Here is a 15,979-nt window from a genome sequence, read left to right as displayed (position 1 = left end):
AACATTAAGAGAGTATCCGCCCAAATTCGCTCCTATGCTGAAACATGAAATAACACAGCTGGAATTATCTAACATCTTTACATAGCATGCGTAACGAAAGTCACCCACAGGAGTCGATTTTCTCACCGATGTATGTCATATCTGTTTCTTCGTGAGGGCGTCTCTCGTAATTCGCAAATCCAGTGGGGTCCAATAGCTCAATTACGACGCTGACCCAGCTACGTTCGAAGCAGTTGGGCCCTCTCGGCTCAGCACCCACATGAAGATAAACTGAATAACATAAGAATAGATGAACAAAAATTGGGTGCGACGGTTGCGTTGCGACCGGGCGACGGTGTGCATCGATCCCGTGCGTGCATCACTCGCCGAGTCTGGAAGGAGGACGTATTTCAAAGAACGAAGCTAGATAATACATTAGTCGTTTTGGCTTGGAATGAAGGTCCTGGTCAGAAGGACTTACCAAGAAGAACGCATTAGCCAGGAACGTGTAAATGAACACAACCCAGCCGACCCAACCACCAGTGCCTCTTCCCGGAGTCAGAATCTCCGACGTCACCAAGGTAATGATGATTCCCACAAATTTATAGCCTGAGTAAGCTACGAGATCCAGTAGCTGCGACTCATTGTTGATGCTAAGAATATACGTGGCCAGCTTTAGACAAAGTATCTCGAATACGATGACCGCAATAGCTGTGGTCGTGATCGAACCAAGCAGTTCGGGGTGGAAGTTGCCTCTAAACCCTGCCAGCATTGCCGATAGGAGGATATATGTGACGAGAGCCATCACCGGAATATACATATCGGGCGAGTTCAGGTCATCGCGAGGGGGCAGGAACATGGTCGAGTATTGCTGATGGGAGATCTGACCATTGGGGCCAGTGGATGCCGCCGTGACGCGGCTTTGCTGACGAGACCAAGGTTTGTGCCTCCAAGGAAAGAGTACCAGAGCGAGTTTATTCAATACATAAGAGTTGGACACATTGAAATAGTGCTTCAGGGCGGGAATGGAAACGTAGCGGTTGAGCTAACACGGATAGTTAGTTGAAAGAACAATCGCCCTGCCCTTGCGTTTTCAATCGCCTACATTCTGTTCCATATATTCTTGGCCGGCCATCATAGCGGTCTTCCCGACCTGAAATCCCATTTGCGCAGTGGGATCGTTGATGAAACCTCCAAATCCAGGGGCGTATGTCCCACTGCCGCCTTGCGCCGGAGCGGGCTGATATGGGTTGCTACCATAGCCAGACGTCTGAGACTGTTGAGATGTTGGAGGGGGAGGAGAGCGCATCATAGGGACGGTGGAAACATGCTGAGGAACCGGATGATGAAGCGGAGGTGACTGTGCTGGCGGCGGAGCGAAGGACTGGCGGTACATGTTTTTGTTTTCCCTAGATAGAGAGAACGGGGAGGGAGAATCAAACAAAATGAGGGTCCAGCTTTAATCAAGGAATGTTTATGTTGCAAAATTGTGCAGAGTCGGAGGGGAGTGAAATAGTTGGTCGGAGTGGGTGTTTATACGTGGCTGAACTCTTGGGGAGGTGGTGAAGTTCGAGCTCAGTAATTGAATTAAATGGCTTTTCCGCCCGCAGGATAATTTCCCCACACTGCGGATCTTCTTGTTCTTCTCCTACAGCTCATCCGTACTACGTACATATATACCACGACGCAATTAATTTAGCAAAGCATATTCGGAAATAATGTTGGAAGCGTTCGAGATTCTCACTACCTCCGGGGTAGTTTTATGGTCCAAGTCATACGCCCCCGTTGGCGCCCACGTTGTCAACAGCCTTATCAATGATGTCTTTATCGAAGAAAAGGTCCAGATCCAAGCGGCGAACGCGGTCTACCCAGTGTACAAAAAGGAAAAGTATACCTTGAAGTGGAAGAGAGTCAAGGAGTTTAATCTGATCTTTGTGGTATGTACTGCTCTTACAGCATGCTGCTATCGCCGCTAATCTCGAGTTCGCCACAGGCCGTGTATCAATCACTTCTGCATCTCGGTTGGATCGACAAACTTCTGGACAATATCTCGACCTTGTTCATCGACATCTACAAAGATCAACTACGGAGTACGCGTGCAAGGGTGGTCGAATATCCCTTTGACAGATATTTCGAACAACAAGTTAGGGAGCTTGAAGACAATTCGGCGCCCATTAATTCAGAGGGTGTCGTGACCAGTGCGGAACAGAAGAAAGACCCGCTTGTCTCATCGGAACATGGTGGCCCTCCACCCCCATCTGTGCCGGGCCTTCTTCAAGGTATGTGCTTTTAGTCCATGCGTTAAGAGGATATACTGACACCTATATAGCGCAGCGTCACGCTGCGCCGGGCGTGGCGACCTCTGATGAGGGTACGCCGCCCCAGACCCCAGATACTTCTCGATCAACCACGCCTGTCGCGAGCCAGATTTTGACCGCTAGAGGAGGACCTGGTGGCCGAGTTTCTCGCCGTGCGCGCAAAGCGGCGAACGCGAGCGCAAACGTTTCATCGGGGGATGAGAGCATCCGCAAGGGAAAGACACCGAAAGGAGGAAAGAAGATGCGCAAATGGGATGCTGATGGATATGCTGATGAAGATGATGGTACGGTTCTGGACTATTCCGCACCTGCTGATGGCGACGAAGCAGCTGCTCCAGCCGTGGAAGCTGTTGCACAGGATTCCTGGGGCCACAGAACTGGGAAAGGACAGTTTGTTCTGAAAGACTTGGGTGATGAGGTTCATTCTATCTTAGAGAATGCGGACAGCGAGAAAGCGAAGAACACGTCCACAGGACTCGTTGGCTCAGGATTCAATGCTATCGGTGGCCTTTTCCGCAACATCGTGGGAGGGAAAGTCTTGACCGAATCCGATTTGGAGAAGCCCCTGAAGGCTATGGAGGACCATCTTCTGAAGAAGAACGTGGCGCGTGAAGCAGCAGTCCGCCTATGTGACGGTGTGCAGCGGGAACTTGTCGGAAAGAAAACAGGAAACTTCCAAAGTGTGGATGCTGCATTGCGCCTGGCCATGGAGTCGTCTTTGCGGAAGATACTCACCCCTACATCCTCACTCGATCTGCTTCGCGAGATCGACACAGTCACATCTCCCACAAGTAAACAGCAATCCCCCCGTCCTTATGTCATCTCCATAGTCGGAGTTAACGGCGTTGGAAAATCGACCAATTTGGGCAAGATTTGCTACTTCCTGTTGCAAAACAACTATCGCGTCTTGATTGCCGCATGCGATACTTTCCGCTCTGGCGCGGTCGAGCAACTTCGTGTCCACGCCCGGAACTTGAAAGAACTCAGTGTCCGCGAAAACGTCGGGCAAGTTGAGCTGTATGAGAAGGGATATGGCAAGGATGCAGCAAATGTTGCCAAGGATGCTGTTGAGTACGGAGCCGCCAACAAATTTGATGTTGTTTTGATCGACACTGCTGGCCGGCGTCATAACGACCAGCGCCTGATGTCTTCTTTGGAGAAGTTCGGCAAATTCGCCAAACCGGACAAGATCTTCATGGTTGGAGAAGCTCTGGTTGGCACTGATAGTGTGATGCAGGCGCGGAACTTCAACCAGGCATTTGGTACTGGCAGAAACCTGGATGGTTTCATTATCAGCAAGTGTGACACTGTTGGGGACATGGTTGGTACACTGGTGAGCATGGTCCATGCAACTGGCATTCCCATTGTATTCTTGGGAGTTGGGCAGCATTATGGAGATTTGCGAGGACTCAGTGTTCCTTGGGCTGTTAGCCTGTTGATGAAGTGATGTGTGCGATGGTCTTAATTTTTCCTTTGTTTATTTAATCAAACTGATTTAATACAAAATCTTTTGAGCGTATGTGTTTTGATCACATTCGCTACTCGCTTGAAAATGCTGCACCTATATCAATGTTCATATTGATCTTTATGATGAATCCGAGACATGGCTTGACTATAAACCCCCATTCGCCGATAGCGTAGAACAATAACACTATTGTTACTACTGGAGGACAAAAGGAGTTATACAAATGAAATAAGGAGAAAAAAAAAATAAAAAGAAAAGAATGAAGGATTAAAAATCTAAAATAGAAGAAGGAGGAAGGAGCAAAGAAAAGAAAGAGAGGGCCAAGGGAATAATAGTAAATTAAAAATTAAAAAAAGAAATTGACCTACGCAGGGATCGAACCTGCAATCTCTTGATTCGTAGTCAAGCGCCTTGCCATTGGGCCAGCAGGCCTTATTGAACAATTGGACCGCAGTCTTGTTAAATAAGGAATTGCGTATATCTTTGCTCACCGCGTAGGCTTCATTGTGAAGGATACTCCACACAGTGGAGCAAACGCGAAAATAAATGTGGATAAAGATCTTTGGCGACAGCCCCAGTTTTGGACAGCATATAAAATGAAAAACCACATTGTTTATGTTTACCTTGTTGTATTGTCATCCTCAGCTTTGTCTTCATGTATCTCATTATTATACTGACTACATATACTCCATACTGGAAGATAGAATCCATTATAGTATGATGTCATGTGCGGAAAATGATATACTGTATGGCACGTGCAGGTCGCGTGGGTAGACAAGAGTCTGGCTTGGCTTGGCTCTTAATTCCATTGTACTGGGTACGTGGTAAGGAAAGGCACTGTACTTGACTGAGGCCTGATCTTTCTCCCAGGGACAAATGCGATCTGAGCCGGGCCAATGACGGGCATCTGCAGGCCATTAACACCAGTCAAATGCTTTGCAATGTTAATTTCAGGGCTTTGACTCCATGCGGGATGAAAGGATGACTCAGCACAATCCCCATTATTGGCTTACATCATCCTCTATATCGGACATTCTTTTCGGCCGTTCCTTGTTCGTTGCCTCTATCTTGATCGTGCTGGATCTCTTTCCTGACCCTTTCCTCACTATTTGCTTTACAGAGCTTGGATTCTGCGCACAGGCATTATCATAGCGTTGTTTTTTTTTTTTTTTTTTTTCCCGGTAGTGGTTGAGGGTCAGGGACATCTTCCTCTTCGTTTTCTTCGCCGCGGCGCCAACGCCACATCGCGAAAGCTTGGAACTCATTCTCAGTGCACCCACTAGGGCCGTTATTGACGGGCTAGTAAGACAAGTCCTTGACCGTGCCGCTAAAATATATGTGCTGAGTACGTTTGGGGGCCCATTACTCTGTGTGCATAACTGCCCATTGTCAAGATGAGGACGTCTGAGCGGGACGCCCTCAATCGGCGCCGTTCCTCCACACTACACTATCAGACCTTCGAGACACCGCCGCCAAAATCGCGTGGTCGACCAAATTCTGGTGAATCGAGATCCTCGGGAGCAGACCATCCCCACGATGAATCCAACCATAACGAGTCAGAAGGACACTCCCCATTGCCAAAGAAGCAGATGGCCGTCTTGGCAATGATCTCCCTCTGCGAACAGACAGCCTTCAATTCGATCAGTCCATACTTACCTGAAATGGCTTCGCAATTTCCTGAAGTGGAGCCGAATATGGTTGGTGTATATGTCGGAACACTTGCTACCGCGTTCGCTGTCGCGCAGTTCGCGACGAATTACTTTTGGGGCTGGTTGTCAGACAGAATCGGACGGAGGCCGGTCATTTTGCTGGGTACCATATTGACGGCAGCATGCTTTGTTGCGTTTGGCTTCTGTAGGACACTGGCTCAGGCAATCGTCGTGCAAGCCTTGATGGGTGCCGTCAACGGCAATCAGGGCTTGGTATCCACTTGCCTGGGTGAAATCACTGATCGGAGTAACCAGTCAAAGGCTTTTGCCTACCTCCCTGTTCTCTATGGAATTGGTGGAATAACAGGTCCTCTAGTGGGCGGCTTGCTTGTCTTCCATCATAACCCATGGAATAGCAGCAAGCCCAATCCGTACCCATACCTCGCACCCAATTTAATGGCTGCAGCGGTTCTGGTGCTGGATTTTGTCTTGTCCATATTTTTCTTGGAAGAGAGTCTTGAAGACCCCGAAAGTCTACCCAGGTTCCAGCAGAGGGTCCGCGATTTCTTCTCCTGGCTGTGGCAGTTTACCAGTCTTGCAAAACGGGCGAGATATGTGCAACCACCACACCCTATCCCGTATCGCCCTTTTCGCCAGGATTCTGCAGAGACAGCGGATCATGACAGCGACCTTGACTCGGCTTCAGAGGCCTCCAGTTATCGTGGTCATCAACACGCCAGTTTGACTTCAAGCGAACTGTTGAACCGGGACACTCTCCTGCTCCTCTTAACGTATCTTGTTTTCTCCCTGGGCAACGTTGCCTACAATGCCCTCTTCCCGATCTTCTCGCAGGCTGCCCCACCCACTGGACGAGGGCTCACACCTTCAGAGATTGGTCTTGCGCAAGGATTTTCTGGTTTCGTAACGATCATCTTCCAGATCTGTATTTTTGGAAAGTTGAGAGATAAGATGGGAAATCGGTGGTCCTACCGCGCTGGTCTCTTTGGCTTTGTGGTCTCCTTCATCCTAATGCCCTTTATTGGCTACAAGGGTAATGATTCCGGAGGGCTGTCTGGTAAAACCGCACTCCTAGCCGTTGAGCTATGCTTCGTGTTGCTGGTAAAGACAATCGCCACTGTTGGTGGATTAACCAGCGCATTGCTACTGGTAAGTCTACCCCTTACATACCCCTGCCATCCAACAACCAAATAATAACAGATTCAACCATAGATCACCAACTCCGCGCCTGACCACGCAGTCTTGGGAGCCCTGAACGGCCTCGCCCAGACCCTATCTGCAGCCGGTCGAGCAGTCGGCCCGTTCGTGTCAGGCGGCCTCTTCAGCCTTTCATCGCGGATCAAGCCCAAAGGAGAAGCCTTAGCCTTCGGCGTTTTTGCTGGCATTTCATTTGTCGGATTTCTCCTGAGTTTCGGCATTCAAGGCCGGTCCCTTGAAGCTGATGACTGGGAGAGTGAGAGCGATCACTACAAATCTGACGACGAGGAACCAGACTCATAGGGGTCGGATCTTCGTTTTGTCGCCATCTAAATACTCCAGTTACGATTAACGAGCTTAGCACTGCTTTGTATGCGGGTCCTGTCTGTATATGTTTGATACGTGATCTTTGTATCTTTTAGCTTTCTTTTCTTTATCATCTTTCTCTTTTTCTGACAAGCGGTAAGCGTTTGGATTTGGAAAGTACAAGTGATTTTTCTTCCTGGGAACCAGGCTTTGGAATCATGGATGTTTGGTCTGTAATCTCACCAGAAGCAACCGATACGAATCGGTTAATAGAGTTAGAATAGACAGCACTGACTTCGATATCTATGTTTTATTTTACATCAAGACTACCAGATAAAGCGGTACATTCGATCCTACAAATGGTATCCAGAGAGTAACTATTGGCTATTACAAACTCAAAAGACAAAATGCTAGACAAGACAGCAGTAGGTGATCGTTATTTCAAGCGAATATAGGAGAGACATTTCCATGACGTACAAATCAAAACCCCCCTATACAGAGACATATATATCATTCCTCACGTTAACCGCTTGAAAAGGGTCAACAAACATCCCCCTCTGGCCCTTATTTCCATACCCACTCGACAACGTGCATAAACACCTCTCCCAAAAACCCGGTAAGAAGCAATCCCTGCGCGAACTCAATCAGTTCATCATCGGGTAACTCTAGCGCTCGGAACCGTTCTTTGTCGCCGCCCCCACCGCGCACACTGACTCGCCTCTCGATGATGGATTTGAGCATTTCTCTCCCCGGGGTGACGAGCACATAGCGGGCTTGGGGCTGGGACATTTCGGAGGGTACGTAGACAATTGCTTCTTGTCTTTCTGGGGAGAGCCATCGGACACCCTTGAGGTCGGCTGTGGAGGAGGTTGACGACGGAGAGGTGGATCTACTGCTGGAGTCTCCTTGGTTGGAGGCTAGGAGAGGATTATCGATGGTGGCGTATTGGATATCGCAATCGAGAGAGAAGAGGATTACCGTGTTTGTGTCGGAGTTGAGCTTCATTCGGAAGGTTGTGAAGTTCCGGGGGTCGAGGTAGAAGGTGTAGCTGGCTGTTACGTTGACGGATTTGGTTTTGTCGACACGGCGGATTTTGGAGATGGCTTGGTCGCGTGCAGAGGTGGGACATTTGGCCTTTACGGCGAGGGACTTGGATTCCCGGAGGGAGACGGATGGGATGCAATAGGGGAAATGGGTTTGGAGGGCTTGCTTTTGGCAGATTTCATTACAGAAGCGGAAGATATTGCAGGCTGTTAGGGGGGCGTTAGTGGTGGATAATGCTCGGGGGTGGAGGAGGGACTCACTGTTACAGAGAACTTTCGTGGTAGTTCCGCAGTTCTCACATTGAGCTGGTTCATGTAGTGACCATGCTTTTCGTTCTTCGGCGAGAATGTCCCGTCGGCGGTTGAGGTCTGCGATTCGCCTATCCGCGTATCCAATTCTTTTCCGTGAGGGGTGATCCGCTGGTGTTCTATTGGCCATATGGATGAGCTGCTTGTATGCAAGAATCGCCTTGTCGATGGAGTCGAGATGCTCCCGAGAGACACATAACGCACTAAGCGCATCAAAGGTCTCCGAGGCTTCCGGGCCTTTGATGGTCAAGAAGTCCTCGACTAGTGCTTCGAAAAGCTCTGCTGCGTCATGGTTGAGGCCATTATCCATGTATGATCTCCCTAGATGGTGAATGACTTTCAGGGAGTCTGGATCTCGGGATCGCTGGTAGTGGTCGAGAATGTCTTTGATCTCAGTGGGAAAATCAAAATTGTTAGAATCTTGGAAATACCGGACAACTGCGTCTCTGGTAATAGGGCTGTTGATGCCGAAGAATGTTCTGCAGTGCGGAATGGCCTTGTTGCTTATTGCGCGGGACTCCTTGCTCAAACGAAGTTTCTGATATAAGATAGATAAATGATTCATCGCGTTCAATGTCGCCGCATGCTGGAGACCGAAGACGGTTTCGAGTGCTGGAACCACCTTCTCCAACAAGAGCAAGGCAGCTTCCAGGTCACCTAGTAAAACCTTCAGAGAAGCAAGATCCTGCATGCTACTCAGGGTCTCAGGCGCATTGTGCCCGAGCATCTTCAATCGACCTGCGAATGAGCGTTCATATAATGCCGCTGCTTCTGTGGCGTATCCGTCTCTCTCGTATAGAGCCCCAAGGTCATGCAGAACAGAAAAGTTCTTAGGGTTATCACGCCCAAGAGCCCGCTTATATAGTCCTAAGGCCTCCAGGCAACAGGCTTCCGACTGGACAGGCATGTCCAGGTTGCGATATGCCTGTCCCATTGAATGCAGAATGGTAGCTCGTGACAGTTTGTCAACATCGAGCGATGGAGCAGTTTCCAGCATTTTCAGGGCGTCATGATATTCCACTACAGCTGCTCGACAATTTGCTTGCCTCAAAGATGCCTCTGCTCGCAGTCGGATCGTTAGAGCTTGTGACCAGACAGTAGCGGCTGCAAGCTCATCCCTCAACTGCGAAAATAGTCGTGCCGCCTCGTCCATTTGAAGTATTCTTTGACGTCCAGATGCATCGTGGACTACAATGCCCCCGGATACATACTGTACATGAATGTATATGTTTTGAGTTTCCCGCAGTAAGGCAACGTATTCGGCATCCTGAAGGGGTGTTTGATTTGCCTGCTGTCTGAATTCTGCTGCCCTTTCCATCTCTACCGAAGTCCGTACGCTCTCAAGCGTAGCTGCCCTACTTTCGCTCCTTGAGTATTTGTTGACAAAAGAGAATCGTATACTGTTTGCTTTTTTGATCAATTTCTTGCGTCGGCCCGATGTTGAACGCGCGCGTGATATACCTGACTTGCATGAGTGCTTAAATTCTTATGAGGGGGTCTGTTACGTACCCTTGGAGACTTTCCGGCCAAGGATTTTCTCCAGGAAGGACTGTCTGCGAGGTGTCGCTTCGTTTTGGCTGTCATCCAGCAGTTCACCATCAGAGCCGTGCGTATCATGCCCATGATGTTCATTCTCACAGAGAGCTAGACCAGAGCTCTTCGATCCGTCTGCTGGTACTTCATTGATTGCTAGCCAGCGATCAGTTAGCCGGCCTACTTCCCGATGAGTACAGCTCATTTCAAGGTCATACCGCTCGAAGTGACACTCGTCACTGACTGACCGGGATGTTTCTCTGTCATGCCGCCTTCAAAGGGCTGATAGAGGCCGTTTGGAGCGTGCACTATATGGCACCTCAGCAACACAAAGCACAAAGTTCAGGCACCGAGTACAGACATACCTCTTTCTAAGTCATACAAACCTGCAAAGCTGATTGCCACTAGCTCATCTTCGTCACTCTGTGAAAACTCTCCCTGAGGTCAGTGATGACCGCCGGCTGTTTGTAGAGAGGAGCATACTTCTGAGCGACCATGAGTCTCGTATCTTTTTGGCCTTCTTTGCGATCGACGGTTCATGAGGGTTTGCCGCTGCCGGGGACTTGACGCCTCGGGAGTTCATTTGAGCAATGCTAGGACTTCGGCTGTTGATGGGACTTGCAATGTCCCTCTGAATATCTCGGAAGCTTATGTCGTCCCGGGGATCGTTCAACAGAGGTTCATATCTATGGACCGTTATGTCAGAACATTTTTGTGCATAAATGCTTATAGCCAAGTGAGCACGGACGAGATGTTGCACTTTTCTCCACAATGTCTGCATTGGACGTACGATGGGGCATCTGTAAACCTTGTTAATCACACATTCTGAATACAAGGGCAGTATGTCCTACGTTGGTGTCTATCTAGAGGTTTACCGTCGTCGACGGCAAAATGTCTCTCGCAACTACCGCAGTAGAATCGAATTGGTCGCGAATCTAGTGGAATAAATCGCTTTTCCATACGATAGCCTTTTGTGATTAAACTAGAACCAAGCAATTAGCAGAGGTGCGGAAAGCGATTGAATGACCTACCGATCTCGTGTCATCACATATACAGCAACCGCCGTCCCAGGACAGTACTTGGTCAGGTAATGCTGCTTCAATTCCTTCCTATCAGCCGGTCAACCAAAAGTCATCTATCGCCCACAGGCGATGTAAACCCACTGGGAGGAAAAGACCGCATCACAGTCCGGGCATCGGATATCGACCGCCCCAAGAATAGCACCGTCGTCATCTCGGAACGGTGGATACAAGCGAAGCACTTCCTGGAAGTTTTCAACGGCAACCGATGGTTCCTGCGTATCTATTACTCCCATTCATGCTTGATTAGCTCCCCATAAAGTATCCCTCATGCATCAATATGTAGGTAACCGGGAAGCAGCATACCGCTCGTCGATCTGCCCGCTAAGGATAGCAGAACATCGGAAGCTCGTAGGATACGCGTTTTTGATCCTAGCCTCGTCGTTTGTGATGCATCACTCAAGACAATGTGCTTCTCCAATTCTCGCCTCGTGTCGCATGGCAATTTATCATCAACAACCCTATTCAATCGTTATGGACCGTCAGTAGGCAATTGGCCTGTATTCAGGGTGGGGAAAGCTCACCGATCTACGGTAGGTGACTGATAACGATCGTACTGCATGGTCATCATCATATAGAGGGGAGAAAGGGAGGAAGGCAGGGAAGAGAAAGCGAAAAGGAAAAAAAGTCAACAAGCAGGCCTGTGCAAAATGCAAGCACTCGAGGTTCACAGTCGTGAGGGTCGTCAAGCTCCAGAGACCGGGTGAGGCGTCATTTTCAATGAACTGTAGGATCTACCAGCGCGCATATGCGGGTCGATTTGGCGGGTTTTCGACTTCTCCATGGGGGCAGCCCATGGTCAACGGTTATGCCGCATCATTTCCCCTGTTTCAAGGTGGGAAATGGCAAAGTTTCGGGTTCTTTCATCCCTCGCATCCCAGCCGAACAAGCGGGTTTTGGGGGGTCAATGTTAAATGACAAGGAACAGGTCCCGAGTCTAGATGAAATGATTGACTGATGCATTCTGTGCGAAGATGAAAGGGTCAGTTGATTCGCCCTAATGCGATGGCGAACGTCGGCCGCGAACCCAACGGACGCGACAAGAACGTCCTGCAGGGAGATCGACCAGTAACAGTTTACCTTCATATTTTTCTTCTATCCTCGTTTCGCTCCCCTGCGCAATAAACAATGGGCCCCCTTGCGTCGAACTTGGTCAGAGAAGCGTCCATAGTGTTCTTCTGCTCACCGCAGGATCTCCGTGGGGTGTGAACTGTCTGTCTTCATTTTGTGTTCTGCTCCTTTCCCCAGTGAAATTCATGATAACCTTTTCACATTGCAATCGGAACAATGGAATTGGCGTCTCACCTGTCATAATCTGGCAGGGTATGGGTTCTTTGACTTTTCTCGCCGATGATCGCCACGCATACCCACCAACCAAGGTGACAGGTCACAAATGGGCACCCTTCCCGTTGATGGGGTTCAATAATTGACATAGTTTAGCAATAGTTACATCGGAGAATTTTCTGGTCCCATTGCTCGGGTCATGGCTATTGTAGTCTTTGCAGAGGGCTGAGCACGACGCTGGCCAGCAGGCGAACTCGGAGATTGTTTGGTCTGGAAGGAAGCATCCTTGAGGAGATCATGTAAATTTACTAGTCAGACCACGTGAATTGCATGGAATGAAATACAACTGGAATAAATGAGATTGAACATTCCAATTGAAAAGCTCAAGAAAGAACGCCATTCTCCTCTACTTCAATTAGGGCAACTTCAATCCAATTAGCCTTTAGCCCTATTATCCTATTAAAATTCTAGTCAGTAGTAACCCGTCAATCAAGGGCGTCAAATTGTCAATTACTGGCGGTAAATTCCGGATAATTCCCCAGAGGTCCAAGCCCAGTCCTCCTTCGTCTACAATACTTACGACGATTCGAGTAAGGGCAGGGAGTTAGTAGTTCTCTAGGAAAGAAACCGAGCTTTGGTGGAGACGGACTCCCGATATGTAAGGCCGATAAAGACAGACTCACCTCTCCCGATGACGAAATTCATACCGAGTAAAATAAACAAGGAAGCAAACAACAGTATTCTAAATGACAGAAGTAATCCAGAATAGATCTTGACGAATGCCAATGGCTCGAAATCCCCATTACTCATCATGTTTTGTATTTCCTCTCGGCGAAATATAAATGAGAAGAACAGTTCGATGTCAACGTGACGTTCCTCAGCCCTGCGACGTCATTTTGACGTGCGGGACCCATCACAACATCCATTCAGAAGTTTTTCATTACTGTCAAACAATGAGTATAAAAATCTGAAGAAAAAGTAGATTGCACATTATATACTAGTAGTAAAGGTACATCTTTCTTCTTTCATGCAAGGAATGACTGTTTCTTGAACATAGCCTGTATCCTCCGACTTTAATCTATCCTTTGACCATATCTATCGTCCCTACTCAATCATGGCCAATATCGTGGCTGGGGGCCTCCACAAGGTCCAAGAAGCAGTGCAAGGCGCTGCTTCAAAGGATAAGAAGCTAGTGGACCTAGCACCCGACACCCACAATGTACAGTCCAGTAAGGAGCCACTGACCACTGATCATGGCGTGCGCATCAGCGATACGGACCACTGGCTGAAGGAGGTCAATGATAACCACACCGGACCTATGATGCTTGAGGACCAGATTGCACGAGAGAAGGTAAGATTCCCCCCAGATCGGTATCAACCAGAAGTATAGATTTGACTAACCGCAACCCCAGATCCATCGTTTCGATCATGAGCGCATTCCCGAGAGAGTCGTCCATGCGCGTGGCACCGCTGCTTTCGGAAACTTCAAGCTCCACAAGAGTGCTGAAGATGTATCATACGCTGGTATCTTGACGGATACCTCTCGGAACACTCCGGTTTTCCTTCGTTTCTCCACGGTCCAGGGCAGTAAAGGAAGTGCCGACACGGTCCGTGACGTTCGTGGGTTTGCCGTGAAATTCTACACCGACGAAGGAAACTGGGATCTGGTTGGAAACAACATTCCCGTTTTCTTTATCCAAGATGCGATCAAGTTCCCCGATTTCGGTACGTATCTCTTCCCAGCTAAGGGAGTGTAAGGCTGAAGAGCTAACAAATGTAGTCCATGCCGTCAAGCCCGAGCCGCATAACGAAGTGCCTCAGGCTCAAACTGCTCATAACAACTTCTGGGACTTTGTCTATCTTCACCCGGAAGCCACCCACATGTTCATGTGGGCCATGTCTGACCGGGCCATTCCTCGGTCATACCGTATGATGCAGGGTTTCGGAGTCAACACATTCAGTCTCATCAACAAGGAAGGAAAGCGTCATTTCGTTAAATTCCACTTCATCCCCCACTTGGGCGTACACTCATTGGTGTGGGATGAAGCCCTGAAACTGGCAGGCCAGGACCCCGATTTCCATCGAAAGGATCTCATGGAGGCCATTGATAACGGCGCATACCCGAAATGGGACTTTGCTATCCAGGTCATCCCTGAGGAAAAACAGGATGACTTCGAGTTTGATATCTTCGACGCGACGAAGATCTGGCCTGAGGAACTCGTGCCTCTGCGCGTGATCGGTGAACTGGAACTGAACCGGAACGTCGATGAGTTCTTCCCTCAAACCGAACAAGTCGCATTCTGCACCAGCCACATCGTTCCCGGCATTGACTTCAGTGACGACCCGCTCCTCCAGGGTCGTAACTTCTCCTACTTCGACACCCAGATCAGTCGACTGGGCATCAACTGGGAAGAAATCCCCATCAACCGCCCCGTCTGCCCCGTCCTGAACCACAACCGAGACGGCGCGAAACGCCACCGCATCGCCCAGGGCACCGTCAACTACTGGCCGAACCGGTTCGAGGCCGGACCACCAGCACCAGTAGAGCAGGGTGGCTTCGCGTCCTACCCTGCTAAACTGAATGGTATCAAGAAGCGCGGCTTGAGCCCCAAGTTCCGCGAGCACCACAACCAGGCTCAACTCTTCTACAACTCCCTCTCTGAGCACGAGAAGGTCCACGTTAAGAAGGCCTTTGGCTTCGAACTGGACCACTGCGATGACCCCGTCGTCTACGAGCGTCTTGCCGGCCACCGTCTCGCTGAGATCGATCTCACTCTTGCCCAGCAAGTTGCCGAGCTCGTCGGCGCCCCGATCCCAGATAAGGCGCTCCGCCCGAACCATGGAAAGCGTAGCAAGCACCTCTCGCAGACCGAGTTCCCGGGCAAGCAGCCGACGATCGCTAGTCGTAGGATCGCCATCATTATCGGCGACGGGTACGACCCCGTCGCTTTCAATGGTCTCAAGGGTGCGATCACGGCGGCTGGAGCCTTGCCATTCGTCATTGGCACCAAGCGGTCGCCTATTTACGCCGATGGGGAGGACAAGTCATCATCCAAGGGCGTGATCGCTGACCACCAGTACGACGGCCAGCGCTCGACAATGTTCGACGCTACCTTCATCCCTGGCGGTCCGCACGTCGAAAGCCTCAAGACCAATGGCCAGATCCGGTACTGGATCATTGAGACATTCGGCCATCTCAAGGCTCTGGGCGCCACCGGTGAAGCGGCAGCTTTCATCAAGGAGGCTCTGGGCTCCACGCTTCATGTGAAGGTCGCTACGTCTGATAATCCCCAGCCTGTTGAGTGGTATGGTATTGTCACGGCTGGTAAGATCCAGAAGCCCGAGAGCATCAAGGAAGGTATCCAAATTGTCAAGGATGCAAAGGATTTCATCGGCACTTTCTTCTACCAGATCAGCCAGCACCGGAACTACAAGCGTGAACTGGATGGTCTCGCTTCGACAGTTGCATTCTAATTGCTTTCGTCTTTGGGTGAGGGCATGGGGGGTTGTGTTAAGGGTAAAAGTGGCGTTTTAGTTCCATGTCATCCTGTAATGAATTATGTCTTAATTGTGGATGGTCAGAATGTATTCTAATTAATATGAGTCATGAAAACACTCTATTCTAGTTGTCAAAGTGAAATGGCGTGGAAAGGTAGTTTATCAAACTTATCCTGAGGTATCTAATATACAACATCTTTGGTATGTAGGAGAAGGTAACTTAAGAAAGGATCGTACATAGTGGGTATCATAATCTGGTACAGCGTCAAGGCTCGGGCTGAAGCGATGTGTGAGAGCAAAT

At 49.4% G+C, this 15,979-nt stretch overlaps 6 protein-coding genes and 1 non-coding gene across 7 annotated transcripts; 3 read left to right on the top strand and 4 right to left on the bottom strand.

Moving 5' to 3' along the window:
• Nucleotides 1–22: 22 nt before the first annotated feature.
• On the bottom strand, nt 23–1,617 carry BDV27DRAFT_121384 (protein transporter YIF1). Its single transcript, XM_032065351.1, has 3 exons — nt 1,085–1,617; nt 461–1,024; nt 23–402 (listed from the first exon to the last, which is right to left on the bottom strand). The coding sequence occupies exons 1-3, from the start codon at nt 1,373–1,375 to the stop codon at nt 202–204; spliced, it is 1,056 nt and encodes a 351-aa protein (XP_031932193.1). The 5' UTR covers nt 1,376–1,617; the 3' UTR covers nt 23–201.
• Nucleotides 1,618–1,621: 4 nt separating this feature from the next.
• Nucleotides 1,622–3,995, top strand: BDV27DRAFT_20996 (signal recognition particle receptor subunit alpha). Its single transcript, XM_032076023.1, has 3 exons — nt 1,622–1,916; nt 1,973–2,258; nt 2,309–3,995. The coding sequence occupies exons 1-3, from the start codon at nt 1,698–1,700 to the stop codon at nt 3,742–3,744; spliced, it is 1,941 nt and encodes a 646-aa protein (XP_031932192.1). The 5' UTR covers nt 1,622–1,697; the 3' UTR covers nt 3,745–3,995.
• Nucleotides 3,996–4,122: 127 nt separating this feature from the next.
• On the bottom strand, nt 4,123–4,194 carry BDV27DRAFT_t31. Its single transcript has one exon. It is a non-coding gene; the product is annotated as a tRNA-Arg (tRNA).
• A 736-nt stretch (nt 4,195–4,930) lies between these two features.
• On the top strand, nt 4,931–7,254 carry BDV27DRAFT_121382 (MFS transporter). The gene is made up of 2 exons (XM_032065350.1): nt 4,931–6,578; nt 6,642–7,254. Exons 1-2 carry the CDS (start codon nt 5,157–5,159, stop codon nt 6,927–6,929), a joined length of 1,710 nt encoding a protein of 569 aa, XP_031932191.1. The 5' UTR covers nt 4,931–5,156; the 3' UTR covers nt 6,930–7,254.
• Nucleotides 7,255–7,316: 62 nt separating this feature from the next.
• On the bottom strand, nt 7,317–10,192 carry BDV27DRAFT_20979 (tetratricopeptide repeat protein). The gene is made up of 4 exons (XM_032076022.1): nt 10,183–10,192; nt 9,794–10,125; nt 8,237–9,745; nt 7,317–8,182 (listed from the first exon to the last, which is right to left on the bottom strand). Exons 2-4 carry the CDS (start codon nt 10,020–10,022, stop codon nt 7,497–7,499), a joined length of 2,424 nt encoding a protein of 807 aa, XP_031932190.1. The 5' UTR covers nt 10,023–10,125; nt 10,183–10,192; the 3' UTR covers nt 7,317–7,496.
• Nucleotides 10,193–10,807: 615 nt separating this feature from the next.
• Nucleotides 10,808–11,661, bottom strand: BDV27DRAFT_20976 (uncharacterized protein). Its single transcript, XM_032076021.1, has 4 exons — nt 11,421–11,661; nt 11,203–11,357; nt 10,981–11,119; nt 10,808–10,926 (listed from the first exon to the last, which is right to left on the bottom strand). The coding sequence occupies exons 1-4, from the start codon at nt 11,468–11,470 to the stop codon at nt 10,845–10,847; spliced, it is 426 nt and encodes a 141-aa protein (XP_031932189.1). The 5' UTR covers nt 11,471–11,661; the 3' UTR covers nt 10,808–10,844.
• Nucleotides 11,662–13,056: 1,395 nt separating this feature from the next.
• Nucleotides 13,057–15,750, top strand: catA (catalase catA). Its single transcript, XM_032076019.1, has 3 exons — nt 13,057–13,531; nt 13,593–13,905; nt 13,961–15,750. The coding sequence occupies exons 1-3, from the start codon at nt 13,295–13,297 to the stop codon at nt 15,652–15,654; spliced, it is 2,244 nt and encodes a 747-aa protein (XP_031932188.1). The 5' UTR covers nt 13,057–13,294; the 3' UTR covers nt 15,655–15,750.
• The last annotated feature ends 229 nt before the right edge of the window (nt 15,751–15,979 follow it).

This window comes from Aspergillus caelatus (genome assembly GCF_009193585.1).
Source record: "Aspergillus caelatus strain CBS 763.97 unplaced genomic scaffold BDV27scaffold_15, whole genome shotgun sequence".
Lineage (NCBI taxonomy): Eukaryota > Fungi > Ascomycota > Eurotiomycetes > Eurotiales > Aspergillaceae > Aspergillus > Aspergillus caelatus.
This window is presented reverse-complemented; position numbering and strand designations above follow the sequence as displayed.